The 25,167-nt window shown below is 42.4% G+C and overlaps 1 protein-coding gene across 2 annotated transcripts in view; it reads right to left on the bottom strand.

Moving 5' to 3' along the window:
• Positions 1-12,436: 12,436 nt before the first annotated feature.
• LOC115114517 (tensin-3) overlaps positions 12,437-25,167 on the bottom strand; it is an 82,654-nt gene continuing 69,923 nt past the window's right edge. For both annotated transcript variants that reach the window (XM_029642819.2, XM_029642818.2), the window contains exons 21-26: positions 17,205-17,300; positions 16,898-16,975; positions 16,122-16,202; positions 15,682-15,865; positions 15,396-15,464; positions 12,437-15,260 (exon numbers count right to left, since the gene is read on the bottom strand). In XM_029642819.2, coding sequence (XP_029498679.1) covers positions 15,086-15,260; positions 15,396-15,464; positions 15,682-15,865; positions 16,122-16,202; positions 16,898-16,975; positions 17,205-17,300 — 683 coding nt within the window. In that variant the 3' untranslated portion in view covers positions 12,437-15,085. The remainder of the gene's footprint in view (positions 15,261-15,395; positions 15,465-15,681; positions 15,866-16,121; positions 16,203-16,897; positions 16,976-17,204; positions 17,301-25,167) is intronic.

The following is a 25,167-nucleotide window of genomic DNA, read 5'->3' as shown; positions in this document are numbered from 1 at the left end:
ATATATGACGTTAGATCTATAATTGTTTTTTAAATATAAAAGAAGGAAAGCCTTAAGATAAATAATCCATTTGTTAAGAGAGAAAAATGTTGATGGTTTTTTAGTAAAGTAGTAATATGTTGGATGAGTTTGTTGGGGGGTAACTGGCCCCTGGGGGCTAGTTACCCCTTTATGGTTATGAATGTGTTTCTACCAGTTATTTAGACAATGACTAGCCTAGTTAGCGCTAGTTTATGCTAACTTGCTAGCTAGCAACTTCGCCTTGCAGTAAATGCTAACCAGCTAGATAGTTAGCATAAGATGCTAGGAGTGCTAGCTAGCAACCTTACTACCAGATCGTCTGACATAAATTTGATGTCATATACAGTGCATTCGGAAAGTATTCAGACCACATTACTTTTTTCACATTTTGCTACATTACAGTTTCATTCTAAAATTGATTAAATCATTTTTCCCCTTAGCATTCTTTACACAACACCCCATAATCACAAAGCAAAAACAGGTTTTAATTGTTTTTTTGCAAATAAACCAATTAGGAACATTTTGGGCTTGATAAAACATTTTGAACAGAAATGCAATGGTTCATTGAATCAGTCTAAAACTTTGCACATAGACTGCTGCCATCTAGTGGCCAACATCTAAATTGTGCCTAACCTGGAATATTATGTTTTGGCCTTTCTCTTGCTTTCTCTAATGTGTTATATTCTCCTACATTAATTTCACATTTCCACAAACATCAAAGTATTTCCTTTCAAATGGTATCAATAATATGCATATCCTTGCTTCAGGTCCTGAGTTACAGGCAGTTAGATTTGGGTCCGTCATTTTAGGTTAAACATTTAAAAAACAGAAATACCTTATTTACATAAGTATTCAGACCCTTTGCTATGAGACTCAAAATTGAGCTCAGGTGCATCCTGTTTCCATTGATCATCCCGGTGATGTTTCTATAACTTGATTGGAGTCCACCTGTGCTAAATTCAATTGATTGGCCATGATTTGGAAAGGCACACACCTGTCTATATAATATCCAACAGTTGACAATGCATGTCAGAGCATGAACCAAGCCATGAGGTAAAAGGAATTGTCCGTAGAGCTCCAATACAGGATTGTGTCGAGGCACAGATCCGGGGAAGTGTACCAAACAATTTCTGCAGCATTGAAGGTCCCCAAGAACACAGTGTACTCCATCATTATTCAATGGAAGAAGTTTAGAACCACCAAGACTCTTCCTAGAGCTGGTCGCCTGGCCAAACTGAGCAATCGGGGGAGAAGGGCCTTGGTCAGGGAGGTGACCAAGAACCCAATGGTCACTCTGACAGAGCTCCAGAGTTCCTCTGTGGAGATGGGAGAACATTCCAGGGCAACTATCTCTGCAGCACTCTACCAAGCCTTTATGGTAGAGTGGCCAGACGGAAGCCACTCCTCAGTAAAAGGTACATAAATGAAATCAAATTTTATTTGTCACATGCGCCTGTAACTGGTGTGAAATAGCTATCTAGTTAGTAAGGTGCGCGCTAATAGCGTTTCAATCTGTGACGTCACTTGCTCTGAGACCTTGAAGTAGTTGTTAACATTGATCTGCAAGGGCCGCGGCTTTTGTGGAATGATGGCTAGGTCGCTGGTTCGAGACATAGATAGGTCCCTGGTTCGAGCCCAGGTAGGGGCGAGAAGAGGGATGGAACCAATACTGTTACACGCTGAAAGACAGCAACCTTACAGGGAAATGCTTACTTACAAGCACTTGCAGTTTTAAGTGCTTACTTACAAGCCCATGCAGTTTTAAGAAACAAAATTAACAAATAATTAAAGAGCAGCAGTAAAATAACAATAATGAGGCATGGGGTACCGGTACAGGAGGTATCGGTTAGTCAAGGTAATTGAGGTAATAACGTAACAGCCAACTTCTCAGACCATGAGAAACAAGATTCTCTGGTCTGCTGAAACTAAGATTGAACCCTTTGGCCTCAATGCCAAGCGTCACATCTGGAGGAAACCTGGTACCACCCCTACAGTGAAGCATGGTGGTGGCAGGGATGTTTTTCAGCAGCAGGGACTGGGAGACTAGTCAGGATTGAGTGAAAGATGAACGGAGCAAAGTACAGAGAGGTCCTTGATGAAAACCTGCTCCAGAGCGCTCAGGACATGAAAGATGCTTCCACAAAGTACTGAGTAAAGGGTCTGAATATTTATGTACATGTTTTATTTCAGTTTTTTATTTGGTATAAAGTTTTTTTTAAATGTCTAAAACCTTGTTTTTGTTTGGTATTATGGGGTATTGTGTGTAGATTGATGAGGGGGGGAAACGATTTAATACATTTTAGAATAAGGTTGTAACGTAACAAAATGTGGAAAAAGCCAAAGGGTCTGAATACTTTCAGAATAGATATAGATAGCTTTCAGAATAGATATAGATAGCTTTCAGAATAGATATAGATAGCTTTCAGAATAGATACAGATAGCTTTCAGAATAGATATAGATAGCTTTCAGAATAGATATAGATAGCTAGCTACGTTTTAAGAGTGAGCTTTTCAATTGGCATCTCTTCCCCTGTTTTCAGTCACAGGTGGGGACTGGTTTGGTGTGAGCAGTGCAGGAGGTGGGCTCATGAGTTGTGCTCCAATTTTACTGGGGATAGCTTTATTTGTGACCTATGTACAAATTAGAATTGTGCAATAGCAGAGCATAAGAGAGTTGCCACATCAATGGTACACTGAATTAATTAGTCAAGTTATTAGCTATATTCAATTACCATATTATATTCCAATTAATACATTTTTTAATGAATTAAAAACAACTAATGAAAACCTTTTACTCTTGAACGTCATTTTAAATATTGCTGGAATTTAAAATCTTGCATTATTCAAATGATATTTAGTGCAATTGTACATATGTATTTTATGTCAAAGGATCAACAAAGAAAGAACAAATAACATTAATGTGCAGGGGAGTTAAAAAGAGGGACTTTACATCAAATCTCCTCATAGTGGAGATATTAATGCTGACATGTGCAAAACCATTTCTCCCCAAAAGGTATTTAAATAATTAAAATAAAACACCTAGACTTAGCTTTGAAGTATTATTTACTAATACATTTCTAAATAAAACGGATTAAATGGATGTGTGACACCCTATCCCATAATCTTCTACCGGTAAATTTGCTTTTAGAACAATTAGACATTGTTCTTAGTGTGGACTAGTTACCCCCTAATACCCTGTCCCTCAAGAGAGGCATACTAAGTAATGTCAAACTGTGGAGTATTGCAGGAAATACGTTTTAAAATGTCCCCCAAAAAACGGGGGAGCACGCACGGACCACCCTCTACTGTTCCGCCCCCCACATATCTACCCCACAATTTCGCCCATGACCTACAAAGTAACCTATACCTTAAAAGAAGGACACCTTTCTGGCATAGCTGCGGGAGATAGATTCCTGCATAATTAGGCCTACATCTCTATATAATTTAAGCCCGATATTTTAGTTGGTAACAGATAAGAATTTCACCAGTAGGTTAAATTTCCAACATGTCTTCAAAAGAATACCAAACAGAAAAGAGAAAGGTGTGCTATTGCTTTGCGTTAAAAAATGTTTCAAGTGTCAAATGAATTGGGAACAAGACGTGGCCTCCCGCCGACAGTTTACAGTCAGGTCTGAGTCTACAGCAGAGCACCACGCAGTGGAATGCCAAATATGTGTTTCATATGCTGAAGAAAGAGTGTTGATTTTCCTCCCCTTTCCCCGGTCAGTTTTTTTTGTTGAAGGATCTGTCGACTATCAAGCACCTGCGCATAGTCCGCATAGCGCAGAAGGAGAGCGTTAATTTGGGCACCGGGAGAACGCATTGGCGGCTTGGGGTGGAATGTAGTCCCGCAGCACAGCCACTCAATAAAGACGGAGTGTGAAGAATGCGCTTTTTTCACACACAGGATATCACTATACACGTGTTTAACATACCCCGTTGTCAGAAGCAATCTCGGCCAACAACAACAGTCGCTCAAGTTCTAATCCAAGGAAATTTTCCACCGCTTTAAAACGATTTGGACGATTCAGTCCGTGATTTTTAGAGCACATGTACAGCAGAACTGCCCCTATTTATGTCCTACTGTAGAAGAGACCACTAGCAGGAATGTAGTAGGAATGTAGTCCCTACTGCTGTATTCAAGACAGCTATAGACTGACTGAGGACTACTGCTATCAGTCAGTACCATCATCATCATTATCATCACCAACAACATTGCCATTCTCTGGCATAGAATTTTTATAATCAAATCTTGATTCAAATAATGAGTCTGAATGCTGCCTGAGTCTGACTGTCTGAAGATACGATATGGGCAGGCTTGGAGCGAGTGTGGGGGATCTGCTGGGTGCTGAGACAGTGAAATGAGCCCAAGAATCTGCAAGAAGTGCCAAAGCTCACAGAGAGGAAAGCACATAGTCCAATCAGCTGGAGCTGAGCCAAACATGCCTGACTAGGAAAGGGTTGTGTGTGTGTGTGTGTGTGTGTGTGTGTGTGTGTGTGTGTGTGTGTGTGTGTGTGTGTGTGTGTGTGTGTGTGTGTGTGTGTGTGTGTGTGTGTGTGTGTGTGTGTGTGGTGGGGTTATCCTGCAGGAAGGAGTCTGTAGATCCCATGACGTCTGGTACAGTCACTGTTATTATTATAGCACCGTGACCTTCTCACACACAAAGGATAATTGATTCCGCCTGAGTGCCTTTCAAATTCCTTCTCTTAACTGACTCTCTTATAACTCTCTCAAAACTGTACAGTACAAAACTGCAGAAGACGAAAGAAACTGTTACTCTCAGTTGATGTGGGTCTCAGTTGATACATTGAGTCCTATACATTATGAGATGTTATAATGTTACTGTATTTCATTGCAGATAGAATTTTATTCTTTAACCAGCCAACCATTCCCTTAAATTTCAATCTCAGACACACTACCGAGTCTCAATATCCAATCCAGCTGCAAGAATATCCAATCATCAGCCCAGTCCAAAGACTGTAAACAAACAGACAGATTACATACATTATGGCCACCATCTTCTGTGTGTCTATTTCTGGAGGCACTCCCTCTAACCCTCCCTTCCACCCCGTCTTGTTTTTGGAGCGGTCCATTTGTGTTGTGCGAGGAGCAGGGTCCAGTTGTAGTTAGTCTGGTGTTGTCGTGGTCCCCTCCAGGAGGCCAGCCAAGGCCCCAGCCCATCTAGGCAGCCCAACCCAAGGCTTCAATTAGTCCAGAGCGATGGGGGAAGACGGTGGAGAGCGCGTGTGAGCACCCCGCCTGACAGTTTGCAGACCTGCAAGGAAGTGGGCTGAGAGTGGCGCCGACCAGCAGCCGCTGACTTTGGGAACTGCACAGACAGTGCTGTCCTCCATGCTTGCACACACATGTGCACTGAACACTTATAATAGCCTAGATATGTAGTTTTGGACACTTACAGTTGAAGTCGGAAGCTTACATACACCTTAGCCAAATACATTTAAACTTTTCACAATTCCTGACATTTAATCAGAGTAAAAATTCCCTGTTTTAGGTCAGTTAGGATCACCACTTTATTTTAAGAATGTGTAATTTCAGAATAATAGTAGAGAGAATGATTTATTTCAGCTTTTATTTCTTTCATCACATTCCCAGTGGGTCAGAAGTTTACATACACTCAATTAGTATTTGGTAGCATTGCCTTTAAATTCTTTAACTTGGATCAAACATTTCGGGTAGCATTCCACACGCTTCCCACAATAAGTTGTGTGAATTTTGGCCCATTCCTCCTGACAGAGCTGGTGTAACTGAGTCAGGTTTGTAGGCCTTCTTACTTCCACATGCTTTTTCAGTTCTGCCCACAAATTGTCTATAGGATTGAGGTCAAGGCTTTGTGATGGCCACTCCAAAACCTTGACTTTGTTATCCTTAAGCCATTTTGCCACAACTTTGGAAGTATGCTTGGGGTCATTGTCCATTTGGCAAGTTTTAACTTCCTGACTGATGTTTTGAGATGTTGCTTCAATATATCCACATAATTCTCCTGCCTCATGATGCCATCTATTTTGTGAAGTGCACCAGTCCCTCCTGCAGCAAAGCACCCCCACAACATGATGCTGCCACCCTCGTGCTTCACGGTTGGGATGGTGTTCTTCGGCTTGCAAGCCTCTCCCTTTTCCTCCAAATATAACAACGGTCATTATGGCCAAACAGTTCCATTTTTGTTTCATCAGGCCAGAGGACATTTCTCCAAAAAGTACGATCTTTGTCCCCATGTGCAGTTGCAAACCGTAGTCTGGCTTTTTTATTGCAGTTTTGCAGCAGTGGCTTCTTCCTTGCCTGGGTGGCCTTTCATGTTATGTCAATATAGGGCTTGTTATACTGTGGATATACTGTACATACTTTTGTACCTGTTTCCTCCAGCATCTTCACAAGGTCCTTTGCTGTTGTTCTGGGATTGATTTGCACTTTTCGCACTTAAATTTGTTCATCTCCAGGAGACAGAACGCGTCTCCTTCCTGAGCGGTGTGACGGCTGCGTGGTCCCATGGTGTTTATACTTGCATACTATTGTTTGTACAGATGAACATGGTACCTTCAGGCATTTTGACATTGCTCCCAAGGATGAATCAGACTTGTGGAGGTCTACAATATTTTTTCCTTAGGTCTTGGTTGATTTATTTTGATTTTGCCATGATGTCAAGCAAAGAGGCACTGAGTTTGAAGGTTGGCCTTGAAATACATCCACAGGTACACCTCCAATTGACTCAAATTATGTCAATTAGCCTATCAGAAGCTTCTAAAGCCATGACATAATTTTCTGGAATTTTCCAAGCTGTTTAAAGGCACAGTCAACTTAGAGTATTCTGACCCACTGAAATTGTGATACAGTGAATTATAAGTGAAATAATCTGTCTGCAAACAATTATTGGAAAACTGACTTGTGTCATGCACAAAGTAGATGTTCTAACCGACTTGCAAAAACTAGAGTTTGTTAACAAGACATTTGTGGAGTGGTTGCAAAATGAGTTTTAATGACTCCAACCTAAGTGTATGTAAACTTCAGACTTCAACTGTATGTGTACATTGCATGCATGTTTGCATACACACGTGAGCACACGCATTTCCCAGGAATATTCACCTCACTCACACACACACACATTGATACCCATGCACATGAATGCATAGCTTCAGGTGCATAGCCTTTGTACTGTTGGTGACTTGCACATAGAGTTTTCACACAGACACAAATTCAGTGCTCTGCTGCTGTACAATGACAAGTCAGGCCCCATGCAAATCATAGGTGGTGGATGGAATAACTCCACTTGGCAGTCGTAGGACATTCAATGGTTCATTTATTTTGGACGTGTTGGTGGTTTGCGGCTGTGAGATGTGGTGTGTTGCCTACGTGGAAAGGAAAGAACCAGAGTTATTGTCATCACAGTGGGGTGCTGAGAGTTTCATAGAGTTATAATCGTCTTTGACAGCTTTGGCAATCAGCTGATTGGTTAAGCTTACTGTCTTTTTCTATAGGGACCCTGTTCAGATCATATACCTACTATTCCATACAAATCAAAGGCCGCCTATGGCTGGCTTTGCTTACAGCATGTCTAGGCATGAATTAGAATCAGGCAGGGGAGTAGTTGCGAAATTTACTTGTTATGTTATGTGATGACATAAACTGCTAAAACTACTGGAAAGGTAAGTTAGTCAGGAGACAGTTGAAACTTTGGAGCTTTGAAAAGGGAGGCAGAGTAGACTAAAAGAGAGTGCAAATCTAGGTTAAATGGCACAACCACCACACTACCTCTGATACTAGTTGAGAGCCGTATCCATTGGGAGTGAGATATCTCTATACACATACTGTACACACAAAAACACTCATTCACATGCACCTACACACTCACACATACAGTATATTAGGAAAGTATTCAGACCCCTGGACTTTTCCACATCTTATTACGGTACAGCCTTATTCTAATACAAATAAAATATTTTTTCCTCATCAATCTACACACAATACCCAATAATGACAAAGTGAAAACAGGTTTTTAGATTTTTTTTGCAAATGTTTCCATTGATCATCCTTGAGATGTTCTACAACTTGATTGGAGTCCACCTGTGGTAAATTCAATTAATTGTATATGATTTGGAAAGGCACACACCTGTCTATAAAAGATCCCACATTTGACAGTGCATGTCAGAGTAAAAATCAAGCCATGAGGTTGAAAGAATTGTCCGTAGAGCTTCGAGACAGATCTCTGAGATTGTGTCGAGGCACAGATCTGGGGAAGGATACCAAAGCATTTCTGTAGCATTGAAGCTCCCCAAGAACACAGTGGCCTTCATCATTCTTAAATGGAAGACGTTTAGAACCACCAAGACTCTTCCTAGAGCTGGACGCCCAGCCAAACTGAGCAATTGGTGGAGAAGGGCCTTGGTCACGGAGGGGGTCACTCTGACAGAGCTCCACAGTTCCTCTGTAGAGATGGGAAAACCTTCCAGAAGGACAAACATTGGGGCAAGGGAAATCTTCCAACAGGATAACGATCTTAAACACACCATCAAGACACCACAGGAGTGGCTTCGGGACAAGTCTCTGAATGTCCTTGAGTGGCCCAGCTAGAGCCCGGACTTGAACACGATCGAACATCTTTGGAGAGATCTGAAAATAGATGTACAGTGACACTCCCCATCCAACCTGACAGAGCTTGAGAGGATCTACAGAGAAGAATGGGAGAAACTCCCCAAATGCAGGTGTGCCAAGCTCGTAGCGTCATACCCAAGAATACTCAAGGCTGTAATCGCTGCCAAAGGTGCTTCAACAAAGTATAAAGTAAAGGTTCTGAATACTGATTCCACTTTGTTATTATTATGAGGGGAAAAAAACTTTATACATTTTAGAATAAGGCTGTAACGTAACAAAAATGTTGAAAAAGTCAAGGAGGCTGAATACTTTCCGAATGCTCTGTATGCACGCACACACGCAGCACATACACGCACACACACAAACTAGCTCTGACACCCTTCAATGCACTGCTCTGCTGTTCCTGCGGTGTCCACCTAATGTAAGCCTAGTCATGGCTGAGCAGGTCTATATAATATTGGCGTAGTTGTGACCATGAGGGCAGTCAGTCGAGTCAATACATGTGCGTCCCAAATACACCATATTTCCTAAGGGGCCTGGTCAAAGGTAGTGCCATATGAATGGAGTAGGGTGCCATTTGGGACGCACAAATAGTGTTGTCGAAGTGGAGTATGATTTAGAGCGAGAGACTGGGAGTGATTAGAAGTCTTTGTTGTCTGGCCTGTAACACTCTCCCCCATGCATACAGTCAGTAAATGGGTCACCACCTCCACTTTTAGCACAGTCAAGTGTAACACAACAGCAGGCCCACAATCCATAGATACCATCCCAGTACCTTCTGTCCCTCCTTCCTACCCTGCTATGTGTTGGAGCTGTTGAGCCTTGTTGTTCTGTTGGCAGGTCGGAAAAGTAATAATGAAACATTATGGGTTTTTTTTCTTTCGTAATGACTGTAATATTACATTGCATCTCTTTAATGGTAAAATGTCATCTAGGCAGACATTTGTTGCACGGTTATTGGTTGTATATGATTAGTAAAATCCTTTGATCTGCACACTGCTTTACATCTATATAACCTCTAGGGTAATGTATCATTCTAATACTATATCTCCTGCAGAGTAGGGTAAAGGGCATCCTGTAATCATAAAAAGGTATTTACATGACGCTGGGTGTCAAAGACGGCCCAAAATCAAACAGTGCATGGCATTGTGCAGCGATCCCAAAATGGAACTTTCTATTTCTGCGCCGCTACCTTTGTTCTTCCTCCGAAAGGGGACCTCCCTTCCCTCTTCATCCCCTCCTCCTCTCCTCCCTAATTAAACAACAAGTGAATGGAGGGAGGGAGATGGGGAGCAGGGAGGAGGAAAAGTTCTATGGAACTGGGGCCACCACTTACCAATCCAGACTTGAAGAGCTCCTCCCAGAAACAGCCTTGTGCAAACATGTGAAATTGTTTAGCGGAGCTGGATTTATTATTACTGTATGTGTGACAGCCCTAATCAGTGTCTGTAACGGGCGCTTGAGCAGGTCAGAACACACAAGACAATGGCGGCGATTATGCCCTGCCCTGGTTGAGACTCATCAGTGGGGATTGGGTTTGTGTTTAGGGTCAGAAGGTAGGAGGTTCCAGAATAGTGGTGGTAGTTGAGGAATTCCCGGTCAGTATTCAGTGTATTCTGAGAAATTACAGTATTTCCTAGAATTGTATTGAACCCAATTTATTATGAACGAACAATATGCATGGAAATTCAACGAGAGGTCTCTCTCTCCCCGGTGTATTCTGTATTCTGTCATTATGATGTATGTTATTCTGTACAAGAGACTACTGGATGGATCTTATGAAAGGTGCACGCGTTGAACCCTGTGATGGTAACTTGTGGACAATGTGCTCAATACATACAATGAGTGGGAATTTTTCTTTCTTTCTTTCTTTCTTTCTTTCTTTCTTTCTTTCTTTCTTTCTTTCTTTCTTTCTTTCTTTCTCTCTCTCTCTCTCTCTCTCTCTCTCTCTCTCTCTCTCTCTCTCTCTCTCTTTCTCTTTCTGTCTCTCTGTTAAATGAAAATGAGGATGCTATTATTACTTGTCTGAAATATTGCAATAGCACAATCTGTTCTCGTAAAACATCTTCCTCCTCAGAGAATTACCTTCTATTATTTTAGTATTGTCTGCTTCTCTGGACTTTGGATTCCCCAAATTCCTTTTTCTCTGTGGCCAACTCAGACTAAATAAGACACCTACACTCCCTTCCTCCCCTCCCCGGGAATTCTTCACTTTCACCACCTGTCCAAGGACAGTAGGGGGTTTCTCTCCCTTCCCACCTTCCCCCTCTCCTCCACTCTCCTCACCCTGCAATTTGTACCTCAGTCTCACCACCGGGCCAGTCAAAGACAGACCTGTCCAGACCTGCACCGCCCAGAGAGAGCAGAGGAACATGACCTGATTTCTCCAAGTGTTAAATGACACGTTCCTGTGATGTCTTTAGGGTTCATCATCCAATCAGACAATAAACTGCCTTGTGACATCATCAACATTTGCACGATTTGTAGCGATAGTCTTGATAATCCAGGATCAACAGTGCAATAGACAATCCAGGACTGACACAGCACACAAGACGATCCAGGATCGACACAGTACACAAGACGATCCAGGACAAACACAGTGCAGTGAGTGCACAAGACAATCCAGGAAGGACAGAGTCATATGACAATTTTGGACAGATCATCTTCTAATCAATAATTATTTTAATACTGCTTTTGTGCAAGTGTGTATGTCTGTGCGTTCTATTTCTGTGATCCAATCTCTCTTACCCTTTCTCCGAAGTGTTTCCTGTGCAGGTTAGCTGACATACCCCCTAGACGCGATGTCCGTGCCCCCCGTGGAAATCTATTTCGTATAATACAAAGAATCCCTATCAGTATCCGTCTGTTTAAGAAAGAGATATCATTTTTTTTTGCATGGGCTGCGTCTCAATCCACTGCATCAGCCAATGGCGGCCTTCCGCATCTTTGGTGGAAGGTGGCCGAGCTATAGCAGTGTTTGTCAGACCATGAGATATTCAGAAAATCGGTCTTCTCACAAAAACGTTTGTAGCATCCAAACTAATATGACCCCTCTATGGAAAGAGAGGACTCTCATGAACACAATGATGTTGTCCGTTTTGTTCTACGCCCCCCCCCCCCCCCCCTGAACTCGGTACCACTGATCTGCCAACTTCTGTTTGTAGCGCCCGAACAGTTTGGGCTAAACGCTAATATGACCCCTCTATGGATGCACACACATGCCTCACAAGACTTGTACCAGTTAAAACATTTTATGGGTGTATATATGGAAGTAGTTTAGTGCCTAAAGAAATGTGTTCAATATTTATACATTTTTAAAATAGTTTTCTGATCTTTCTTATTTCTCTCAGATATAGGACAGACACTTCAAGACAGACTATCTTTAGATTTCTTTATGACTATCTTTTTCCATGTGTGAATCTGTTCAATGTGTTTGTTTCTATGGGCTAATAGCAGTAAGGCCAAATTCAATGTTTCATCAAATCATTTTTTTATATATATTTTTGATAGCTGAAGGAGTCCTAAAATTCCAAATCTAATAGTTAATGGTACATGGTATGATCATCTTAAAACAATCCCATATGTTAACTTAGTAGAACTCCCCTCCCCCCAGTTTAGACGCTTAAGGATTTGTGTGTTACTAGCACCCTCTTCTGGTTTCCTGTTGGAACAACACACATACAAATCAGACATACTGCCAAACTCAACAAATCTCTCTCATTCTGTGGTACCTGAATTGAAAGTCAGATCTCTCTCTCTCTTTCTCTCTCTCTCTCTACTTTTTGAGAATAAATAAATGTACCAATGACATTACTTTTCCCTTTTGTTTATTTACATCTAACATTGAAAATGTAATTTCTAATATACAAATGAACTGTTCATGTCACTTGCTGCAGGATCAATACGACACTTAATTATTATTCCAAATGTGAGATAGTAAAGGTATTATGAGGTACAGACTGTAGATGATACACTACATGACCAAAAGTATGTGGACGCCTGCTCATCGAACGCCTCATTCCAAAATCATGGGCATTAATATAGAGTTGGTCCCTCCTTTGCTGCTACAACAGCCTCCACTCTTCTGGGAAGTCTTTCCATTAGAAGTTGGAACATTGCTGCAGAGACTTGCTTTCATTCAGTCACAAGAACATTAGGGAGGTCGGGCACTGGTGTTGGGCGATTAGGTCTGGCTCGCAGTTCTTCCACCGCAATCTCGACAAACTATTTCTTTATGGACCTCGCTTTGTGCACGGGGTATTGTCATGCTGAAACAGGAAAGGGCCTTCCCCAAATTGTTGCCACAAAGGTGGAAGCACAGAATCGTCTACAATGTCATTGTATGCTGTAGCGTTAACAATTTTTACGCACTATGTGCCTCAGCACCTGTTCTGTGAGCTTGTGTGGCCTACCACTTCACGTTTGAGCTTTTGTTGCTCCTAGAAGTTTCCACTTCACTATAACAGCACTTACAGTTGACTGGGGCAGCTCTAGCAGGGCAGAAATTTGAGGAACTAACTTTTTGGAAAGGTGGCATCCTATGACGGTGTCACGTTGAATGTCACTGAGCTCTTCAGTAAGGCCATTCTACCGCCAATGTTTGTCTATGGAGATTGCATGACTGTGTGCTCGATTTTATACACCTGTCAGCAATGGGTGTGGCTGAAATAGCCGAATCCACTAATTTGAAGGGGTGTCCACATACTTTTGTATATAAAGTGTATAACTAGCACATCATGATAAAAATATGAAACAATACAATGAAAATGTACATAAACAATGACTGTATAATATTTCAACGAAGCCGTATTGGATTAGATGGTCCCTCTCCAGATTATTTGACATAAATAAAGTGATCAGGAAAGTCAATTTAGACAAAAATGTGTTTTAAAAGTTGCGCTTGATTGAGCTCATAAGGTGCATTGAGTGGGCAATGTTAATACATTTGCACTTTTCCATTTAGCTCAATAATCACCTATTGTTCCAACACACAAAAAAAATATGAATTCCAAATGAAATATATAATACAATTTTCCTCTAATGTATATATATATATATATGTTGTCTCATTGTTAATATATTATATATTAACAATGAGACATTCCAATATATAGTTAGAGGCAATAATATACCACCAAAAATACAATTGAAAACAATTATTTGAGACTAGCCAGAGGAAAAACAAACAGTGATGTAGCAATGTTTAAACATTCTTCCAGACAAAGTTTTACTGAATTAAGTAATAAAGGAGTTTGAAGTACAAGTAATGAACTAATTAGATACACTAATCATATAATATATTAGGGTTTACTTATAAAATATTGGTCTGTGGTTTAATTCATCCTAACACTCCCCATCCAGATCATAGCATTTGTGTGTATTTTAGTTTTGATAGTGGTTTAACTCACATACATTTCCAGAGCAACATCAAAGTTCAAGGGAAATGATTGGGATGGTAAAACATGAGTGTAGGGATGTTTGAAGTTCAATAGATTACTTTTAAAATAGTATTTGGTGCATTTACAAAAAACAAAAAAATTCATTAAGTATTTTTCATTACCCTTTTTAATAGCTTGAGTAATGCTTTATTTATATTGTTTATTTCATTTTGGTTAAATATTAGACATGACAAACCCTTACATGCCAGGCTTCTAGGGTCCCCTTGAGCATAGTATCACACCATACAGAGCATGTTGAGAATAGGAATATGTAACTAACTTTAGTATAGTATCACACCATACAGAGCATGTTGAGAATAGGAATATGTAACTAACTTTAGTATAGTATCACACCATACAGAGCATGTTGAGAATAGGAATATGTAACTAACTTTAGTATAGTATCACACCATACAGAGCATGTTGAGAATAGGAATATGTAACTAACTTGTAAAGAGCTGGGATACATAAAACTGTAAACCCCTTCAAGAGAGAAATGCAAACACCTGTATTAGTTCTATAACAATAAATGAAATACACGTTATAATATACCTGTTGTATTCTATGTTTCCCTGCATACACACCCCTAATGCTCATCATAACGAGAGTCTATTAGAAAATGAAGTCAAAGGAAGTTTTGAGTTTTCATTCAACTCAAGAAATATTTTATTGAGTCTCCTGTCCTGCTGATGGTCCACAGCTCCCTCTGTGCTGTGACTCGGAGTTTACTTGGATAGGAGGTGGAGCTGTAACTTACAAGTCTTTGCATGCTCGTTATCAAGAGAAATCTATCCCATGTCCAGTTATCCATTGCTCGTTGTATCCCATTCTTAGGTGGTGGAAACATAGAAATAGAGACTCACAGAACTCATTCTAGTTCTGTGGGTGGAACTCTTTTCCGCTGGCTTCCAGTCCAACGTATTAAGTCCTGGGTCATAACCCTCAGGTTGCGGGTTTGTACAATACAGTTCCCAGTTTTAGAAACAGCCTCATTAGCCAATCAGCTAGCAGCGTGGCAGGTCTACTTGGTCTTCTGGGAGCCAATCATCACCTTGGAGACAAAGTTGACAATGGCGCTGGCGGGCTGCTCGGGGTCGTGCTCGGCAAACAGGTGGCACACATTGTCCTGCCCACTGCCCGTCTTCCTCGCCACAAAGCCAAAGATCTTTGCTGAAGTGCAGCCATCTTTTTTCCACCTAAGAATGGTTGGGGGAAAGAACACAAGAAGAACATACTGTCAGCAAGTTATCATACAAACAGTATAAGGTGATGATATTAGCCCCACCGTACTCTTATTTCAAATTATGTTTATTCTGGCATCTTTTACTCACTTCCGATCTTGAGGGTCCAATGCACAGAAGATGACAGTGTTCACTGCATAATGCCTTCTGAAGAATAACCTGGAAAGAAGAGGGGGAGGAGGGAAAAGGAGAAATGCATATTATTACTGTATATATACTGTATATATATATATATATATATATATATATATATATATATATATATATATATGTATGTATCATTTTATATTAGCTTTAAATGCATTCCTAATGTGACCATACATATTATATGTGTGTTTGTGTCTGTCTTTCTGTCTGTGTATTCTCCATAACTCACTTCCTCTGGTTGTCGGTGAGGGTGATACCCTGTGAGGAGACTTTGAAGTGGACCACGGTGGAGGTGGGCAGAGGGTCTGAACCCAGAGGGTCTGAGCCCAGCGTTACACTGGTGGCCTTCTGCACAGCCTGGTACCCCGTCAGAGACTCCATCTCCACCGAGCCCAGGAACCACACGTTACATGCTGCAGAGAAACACACACGTTACTCACTGATGAAACACACACTACACAGTGAACACACACAGGAACCACACAGTACACACTGCAAGACCAAATACATGTTATCTACACAATCACTAAGGAACTGAGGTTGTTGTTGTTGCCCAATACTTCATTGTGAGCCTTTAATATAATCCCCATTGATTCATCTAATAGTCATGCACCTGTATAAACATGTGCATAACGATGATTTGTGGTTAGTAAAGGATTTAAGCCCTACCTGCTCCTTGTTTGAGCAGCTCAGCAGCAGAGTTGGTAATAGATTGTGTAGTAGTATTCTCCACCATGTCTTCAAGAGGATCTATGGACATTGGGGGGGAAAATATATATTCTATACAATGTAATGAAGAAAGTGATAAAGGAGGGATAAAGGAGGCATTCATATATCACTGAATTAATCTCTCTACTGGCCCTGCCACTGATGACGTGGGTTTATAGCTACCATGTAGAGGCAATTCATCTAAGTTGACAAGAGTTGCATGCACAGGCTAATAAATCACATCATTTACGGTACCAGTCAAAGGTTTGGACACACCTACTCATTCAAGGGTTTTTCTGTATTTTTACTATTTTCTACATTGTAGAATAATAGCGAAGACATCAAAACTATGAAATAACACATATGGAGAATCATGTAGTAACCAAAACAAGTGTTTAACACTTTTTTGGTTACTACATGATTCCATTTGTGTTATTTCATAGTTTTGATGTCTTCACTATTATTCTACAATGTAGAAAATAGTGAACAATGTAGAAAAACCCTTGAATGAGTAGGTGTGTCCAAACCTTTGACTGGTACTATATATATATATATATCATTCTAAACTGCACTGCAATTTATAGCCCTGTCACATTTAGTTGCACAGAGAGAAGAGAGAGTAGTGTTCATTTGACTAGCTTTTCCACAGGACACAATATGTTTTGTCAAATACAACACTCTCTACTGTGTGAATGTAAAATCTGTTCTGATGATGATACTAAGAAGTAGCTTCCCACCTCTGTCAGGTATGATGAGTTTGCAGGGTAGGGCCAGTGGAGTGATTGAGTGCTGGCACACCAACGCTGTTAAACTTCCTGGAAAACAAAAACAATAGAAAACATACTATAAACATCATAGCAATTTAGAGTTGTGATGAGCTTTCAACACAAGGTCTGAAGGGCAGTTGTGTTGATTATCCAGTAGAGGGAACTCTGAAACATTTCAAATTATTTCGCTGGTTACACAGAGTAACCAGCAGAGGCCCCCACTGTTTTACCACTATCCTCAATCGTGTATGTAAAGTGTGCTAGAGAAGACACTGACCAAAGTAGGGCTCATTGGGACAGCCCTTCAACCGAACTCCTTTCTGTGTACACTCAATCAGGAAGTGACGGACCAGCTCATTGGACAGATCTCCTCCTATCAGAAAGAGAGAGAGAGAGAACGTTATGATACATAGTAATTTAATAAATGCTCATAACATGCGTATAACCTGTATCAATGCATTATACCTGTTGGCTGTAATCAGGGTTAGGGTTTGTGTTACCGGTGTCTAAGTTCTATTACCCCTGTTAACTCCTATTCCTGAATTCTAAGAGTTACATAACTCTTATCCAATCACTGCTGAGATAAGTGTTATTATGATTTAACAACAGTGTGTCCGAGGGGCATGAGGATCTGAGGAATGTCCTCCAGTACAAAGGGACCTGAGAAAATCCTTCATCTGGAACCGGCACGGGATTCATTCTCTTAAGGAGTCACAAAGTAAAGCTGAAGGTGTGGAGAGGGACTGCGTCATAATGTTACTATAGGCGCTAGCCTGCTGCAAGCTTAGGGAGCGAGCGACACCAGAACAAAAGGAGAAAGGACTCAGGGCTCAGTGGGTTGTTCTCTGGGCTGGGCATAGGGGCACCAGTGTCGTTCAGCGTACTGTGTTTTAGGGACCACCCGCTGTAGATGTCTGACTGCAAACACTTTCACTCGATTCTACATGTAAAATTGATGCACACTCAATTTGGAAATTATGGCCGGCACTCTGTTCACAGGTGCTAAGTACTCTCGGCCAGCAAACACTATTGGTGTGTCTGAGGCCTTACAGGATTACTATCAGCACCCATTTTCTTTCTTTCCCAGAGAGCAACACCAACACATTCCAGAAGTATTCACATTAGTTGATCATGTTCCTTTGGGTTAGGGTTAGGGCTGGCACAATTACCGTATAATTATGTAATCGACGAATCTGGATGGAGACATTCACGAAAATAAAATAACCGTCATAAGCGTAAATTTGTTTGGAATGAACAGCTGACTGAAGATGTGACAGCCGGGCATTCGTGCGATTGAGTCCGTTTCAGCGGTAACATGGACTCTTTACAAGTGATTCAACTTTGTTGCTCCTTGCTGAAACAAGCAAGGTGTTGTAGCAAACAAGTCTTTGGTTGCCTAGGAAATGCCCCCCTCCCTGCAGCAGCAGGATTCCAGGAGAGGAGCTTTAAAAAAAAAACTATAAAAATGAAACACTTTTTTTTTCTTCTATTCAAACAATTATAACGGTGACGGTGGTCATTTGGCTGACCAATATGACCAATAACAATCATCCAAAATTCCATGAACGTCACAGCCCTAGTTAGGGTAGAAGTTCGGGGTAAAAAATATCAAGCTTAGTGTTCTGTAGGCCTATTCCTAGAAATATGTCTGAATATGACTTGAGATTATCATAATGATTTCTCTTTTCTTTAGAAGTCCTTCATGTTTGAAGGACAGATCCACAGATGACAACAGATCCACAGATGACGCAATCTCAATCACACTCCACACCGCCCTTTACCACCTGGACAAAAGGAACACCTATGTGAGAATGCTGTTAATTGACTACATCTCAGCGTTCAACACCATAGCACTCACTAAGCTAAGGATCCTGGGACTAAACACCTCCCTCTGCAACTTGATCCTGGACTTCCTGACGGGCTGCCCCCAGGTGGTAAGGGTAGGCAACAACACATCTGCCATGCTGATCCTCAACACAGGGGCCCCTCAGGGGTGTGTGCTTTAGTACCCTCCTGTACTCCCTGTTCACCCATGACTGCATGACCAAGCAGGACTCCAACACCATTATTAAGTTTGCTGACTACACAACAGTGGTAGGCCTGATCACCGACAGCGATGAGACAGCCTATAGGGAGGGGGTCAGAGGCCAGGCAGTGTGGTGCCAGGACAACAACCTCTCCCTCAATGCTGATCGTGGACTATAGGAAAAGGAGGGCCGGACAGGCCCCCATTAACATCGAAGGGAATGAAGTGGAGTGGGTCGAGAGGTTCAAGTTCCTTGGTGTCCACATCACCAAAGAAGTATCATGGTATGGCAACTGCTCGGCATCTGACCGTAAGGCGCTACATCCCTGGGGCCAAGTTTCCTGCCATCCAGGACCTATATACTAGGCAGTTGTTGTGGAATAATCAGAATTTGTTGGTAACATAGGTAAGATGTTTTATATTCATCATATGTTTATAGGTTACTTCTCATCAGAATGGTATTTGTGTATAATACTGTGGCGAGGTTGCAGTTATCTGTTCTATGTCAAGACTAAGTTGCATGGGCCGCAGAGAGGGGAGAGGTCAAAGTGTCATCATGTGTAAACATATCTTTTGCTCCACAATGTCTGTGTGCCAGTCAGTGTGTCTCTGTGATCTTGTCCAGGATTGTATTTAGAATTGGTTGTATCTAAATGACAATTTGATATATGCCTGTTGATATGGAGGATTGGTTTATGGTTCTGAGTTTGAGAAAGGAGACAAAGCTGAACAATGAATTATGCCGATGCTGTCTTATCCTGTGTATCTTTGCTATAAAGGATCGCAGTTGCAATGCAGAAGGGACTCTCAGAGAATTCACTGAGAGACACTGAATTACCTGAGAGTCACAGGATTGTGATAGAGCTCATATAATTAAAAATGGACTTTGATAACTAACTCTGACTTGTGTGTGTGGTTTGCTCCCATGATTTGGTAAATGGAGGAAATTTCCACGACACAGTGTCAGAGGAAGGACCAAAAAATTGCCAAAGAATCAAGTCACCCAAGTCATAGACTGTTTGTTCTCTCTGCTACCACATGGCAAGCAGTACATGACAGTACTGTGCAGCCGTCTTCATCGACCTAGCCAAGGCTTTCGACTCTGTCAATCACCATATTCTTATCGGCAGACTCAGTAGCTTCGGTTTATCTAATGACTGCCTTGCCTGGTTCACCAACTACTTTGCGGACAGAGTTCAGTGTGTCAAATCGGAGGACATGTTGTCCGGTCCTCTGGCAGTCTCTATGGGGGTACCACAGGGTTCAATTCTCGGGCCGACTCTTTTCTCTGTATATATCAATGATGTTGCTCTTGCTGTGGGTGATTTCCTGATCCACCTCTACGCAGACGACACCATTCTGTATACTTCTGGCCCTTCCTTGGACACTGTGCTATCTAAGCTCCAAACAAGCTTCAATTCCATACAACACTCCTTCCGTGGCCTCTAACTGCTCTTAAACGCTAGTAAAACTAAATTCATGCTTTTCAACCGTTCGCTGCCTGCACCCGCACGCCCAACTAGCATCACCACCCTGGATGGTTCCGACCTAGAATATGTGGACATCTATAAGTACCTAGGTGTCTGGCTAGACTGCAGACTCTCCTTCCAGACTCATATCAAACATCTCCATTCCAAAATCAAATCTAGAGTCGGCTTTCTATTTCGCAACAAAGCCTCCTTCACTCACGCCGCAAAACTTACCCTAGTAAAACTGACTATCCTACCGATCCTCGACTTTGGCGATGTCATCTACAAAATAGCTTCCAATACTCTACTCAGCAAACTGGATGCAGTTTATCACAGTGCCATCCGTTTTGTTACTAAAGCACCTTATACCACTACCACTGTGACCTGTATGCTCTAGTCGGCTGGCCCTCACTACAAGTTCGTCGCCAGACCCACTGGCTCCAGGTCATCTACAAGTCCATGCTAGGTAAAGCTCCACCTTATCTCAGTTCACTGGTCACGATGGCAACACCCACCCATAGCACGCGCTCCAGCAGGTGTATCTCACTGATCATCCCTAAAGCCAAAACCTCATTTGGCCGCCTTTCCTTCCAGTTCTCTGCTGCCTGCGACTGGAACTAATTGCAAAAATCTCTCAAGGTGGAGACTTATCTCCCTCATCAACTTTAAACATCTGCTATCTGAGCAGCTAACCGTTCGCTGCAGCTATACATAGTCCATCGGTATATAGCCCTCCCAATTTATCTGCCTCATCCCCATACTGTTTTTATTTTATTTACTTTTCTGCTCTTTTGCACACCAGTATCTCTACCTGCACATGTTCATCTGATCATTTACCACTCCAGTGTTAATCTGCTCAATTGTAATTATTCACTCCTATGGTCTATTTATTGCCTACCTCCTCATGCCTTTTGCACACAATGTACAGTGCCTTGCGAAAGTATTCGGCCCCCTTGAACTTTGCGACCTTTTGCCACATTTCAGGCTTCAAACATAAAGATATAAAACTGTATTTTTTTGTGAAGAATCAACATCAAGTGGGACACAATCATGAGGTGGAACGACATTTATTGGATATTTCAAACTTTTTTAACAAATCAAAAACTGAAAAATTGGGCGTGCAAAATTATTCAGCCCCCTTAAGTTAATACATTGTAGCACCACCTTTTGCTGCGATTACAGCTGTAAGTCACTTGGGGTATGTCTCTATCAGTTTTGCACATCGAGAGACTGAATTTTTTCCCCATTCCTCCTTGCAAAACAGCTCGAGCTCAGTGAGGTTGGATGGAGAGCATTTGTGAACAGCAGTTTTCAGTTCTTTCCACAGATTCTCGATTGGATTCAGGTCTGGACTTTGACTTGGCCATTCTAACACCTGGATATGTTTATTTTTGAACCATTCCATTGTAGATTTTGCTTTATGTTTTGGATCATTGTCTTGTTGGAAGACAAATCTCTGTCCCAGTCTCAGGTCTTTTGCAGACTCCATCAGGTTTTCTTCCAGAATGGTCCTGTATTTGGCTCCATCCATTTCCCATCAATTTTAACCATCTTCCCTGTCCCTGCTGAAGAAAAGCAGGCCCAAACCATGATGCTGCCACCACCATGTTTGACAGTGGGGATGGTGTGTTCAGGGTGATGAGCTGTGTTGCTTTTACGCCAAACATAACGTTTTGCATTGTTGCCAAAAAGTTCAATTTTGGTTTCATCTGACCAATGCACCTTCTTCCAAATGTTTGGTGTGTCTCCCAGGTGGCTTGTGGCAAACTTTAAACGGCACTTTTTATGGATATCTTTAAGAAATTTTTATTTTTTTATTTCACCTTTATTTAACCAGGTAGGCTAGTTGAGAACAAGTTCTCATTTGCAACTGCGACCTGGCCAAGATAAAGCATAGCAGTGTGAACAGACAACACAGAGTTACACATGGAGTAAGCAATTAACAAGTCAATAACACAGTAGAAAAAAATGGGCAGTCTATATACAATGTGTGCAAAAGGCATGAGGAGGTAGGCGAATAATACAATTTTGCAGATTAACACTGGGGTGATAAATGATCAGATGGTCATGTACAGGTAGAGATATTGGTGTGCAAAAGAGCAGAAAAGTAAATAAATAAATAAATAAAATAAAAAAACAGTATAAAAACAGTATGGGGATGAGGTAGGTGAAAATGGGTGGGCTATTTACCAATAGACTATGTACAGCTGCAGCGATCGGTTAGCTGCTCGGATAGCTGATGTTTGAAGTTGGTGAGGGAGATAAAAGTCTCCAACTTCAGCGATTTTTGCAGTTCATTCCAGTCACAGGCAGCAGAGTACTGGAACGAAAGGCGGCCAAATGAGGTGTTGGCTTTAGGGATGATCAGTGAGATACACCTGCTGGAGCGTGTGCTACGGATGGGTGTTGCCATCGTGACCAGTGAACTGAGATAAGGCGGAGCTTTACCTAGCATGGACTTGTAGATGACCTGAGCCAGTGGGTCTGGCGACGAATATGTAGCGAGGGCCAGCCGACTAGAGCATACAAGTCGCAGTGGTGGGTGGTATAAGGTGCTTTGGTGACAAAACGGATGGCACTATGATAGACTGCATCCAGTTTGCTGAGTAGAGTGTTGGAAGCCATTTTGTAGATGACATCGCCGAAATCGAGGATCGGTAGGATAGTCAGTTTTACTAGGGTAAGCTTGGTGGCGTGAGTGAAGGAGGCTTTGTTGCGGAATAGAAAGCCGACTCTTGATTTGATTTTCGATTGGAGATGTTTTATGTGAGTCTGGAAGGAGAGTTTGCAGTCTAGCCAGACACCTAGGTACTTATAGATGTCCACATATTCAAGGTCGGAACCATCCAGGGTGGTGATGCTAGTCGGGCATGCGGGTGCAGGCAGCGATCGGTTGAAAAGCATGCATTTGGTTTTACTCGCGTTTAAGAGCAGTTGGAGGCCACGGAAGGAGTGCTGTATGGCATTGAAGCTCGTTTGGAGGTTAGATAGCACAGTTTCCAATGACGGGCCGAAAGTATATAGAATGGTGTCGTCTGCGTAGAGGTGGATCAGGGAATCGCCCGCAGCAAGAGCAACATCATTGATATATACAGAGAAAAGAGTCGGTATTCCCGAGAATTGAACCTGTGGCAGTTTGTTCCACCCCCATAGAGACTGCCAGAGGACCGGACAGCATGCCCTCCGATTTGACACACTGAACTCTGTCTGCAAAGTAATTGGTGAACCAGGCAAGGCAGTCATCCGAGAAACCGAGGCTATTGAGTCTGCCGATAAGAATATGGTGATTGACAGAGTCGAAAGCCTTGGCGAGGTCGATGAAGACGGCTGCACAGTACTGTCTTTTATCGATAGCGGTTATGATATCGTTTAGTACCTTGAGCGTGGCTGAGGTGCACCCAGTGGTGACCGGCTCGGAAACCAGATTGCACAGCGGAGAAGGTACGGTGGGATTCGAGATGGTCAGTGACCTGTTTGTTGACTTGGCTGTAGTTGTTTTCAAGACCTTAGATAGGCAGGGCAGGATGGATATAGGTCTATAGCAGTTTGGGTCCAGGGTGTCTCCCTTTGAAGAGGGGGATGACTGTTATGCAGCTTTCCAATCCTTGGGGATCTCAGACGATATGAAAGAGAGGTTGAACAGGCTGGTAATAGGGGTTGCGACAATGGCGGCAGATAGTTTCAGAAATAGAGGGTCCAGATTGTCAAGCCCAGCTGATTTGTACGGGTCTAGGTTTTGCAGCTCTTTCAGAACATCTGCTATCTGGATTTGGGTAAAGGAGAACCTGGAGAGGCTTGGGCGAGGAGCTGCTTGGGGGGGCGGAGCTGTTGGCCGAGGTTGGAGTAGCCAGGCGGAAGGCATGGCCAGCCGTTGAGAAGTGCTTATTGAAGCTTTCGATAATCGTGGATTTATCGGTGGAGACCGTGTTACCTAGCCTCAGTGCAGTGGGCAGCTGGGAGGAGGTACTCTTGTTCTCCATGGACTTCACAGTGTCCCAGAACTTTTGGAGTTGGAGCTACAGGATGCAAGTGTCCCAGAACTTTTTGGAGTTGGAGCTACAGGACTTCTGCCTGAAGAAGCTGGCCTTAGCTTTCCTGACTGACTGCGTGTATTGGTTCCTGACTTCCTGAACAGTTGCATATCACGGGGCTATTCGATGCTATTGCAGTCCGCCACAGGATGTTTTTGTGCTGGTCGAGGGCAGTCAGGTCTGGAGTGAACCAAGGGCTGTATCTGTTCTTGGTTCTGCATTTTTTGAACGGAGCATGCTTATCTAAAATGGTGAGGAAGTTACTTTTAAAGAATGACCAGGCATCCTCAACTGACGGGATGAGGTCAATGTCCTTCCAGGATACCCGGGCCAGGTCGATTAGAAAGGCCTGCTCACAGAAGTGTTTTAGGGAGCGTTTGACAGTGATGAGGGGTGGTCGTTTGACTGCGGCTCCGTGGCGGATACAGGCAATGAGGCAGTGATCGCTGAGATCCTGGTTGAAGACAGCGGAGGTGTATTTGGAGGGCCAGTTGGTCAGGATGACGTCTATGAGGGTGCCCTTGTTTACAGAGTTAGGGTTGTACCTGGTGGGTTCCTTGATGATTTGAGTGAGATTGAGGGCATCTAGCTTACATTGTAGGACTGCCGGGGTGTTAAGCATATCCCAGTTTAGGTCACCTAACAGAACAAACTCTGAAGCTAGATGGGGGCGATCAATTCACAAATGGTGTCCAGGGCACAGCTGGGAGCTGA

This window comes from Oncorhynchus nerka, linkage group LG9b, assembly GCF_034236695.1.
Source record: "Oncorhynchus nerka isolate Pitt River linkage group LG9b, Oner_Uvic_2.0, whole genome shotgun sequence".
NCBI lineage: Eukaryota > Metazoa > Chordata > Actinopteri > Salmoniformes > Salmonidae > Oncorhynchus > Oncorhynchus nerka.
The sequence above is the reverse complement of the archived record's forward strand: the minus strand, read 5'-3'. Positions and strand labels throughout refer to the sequence as shown.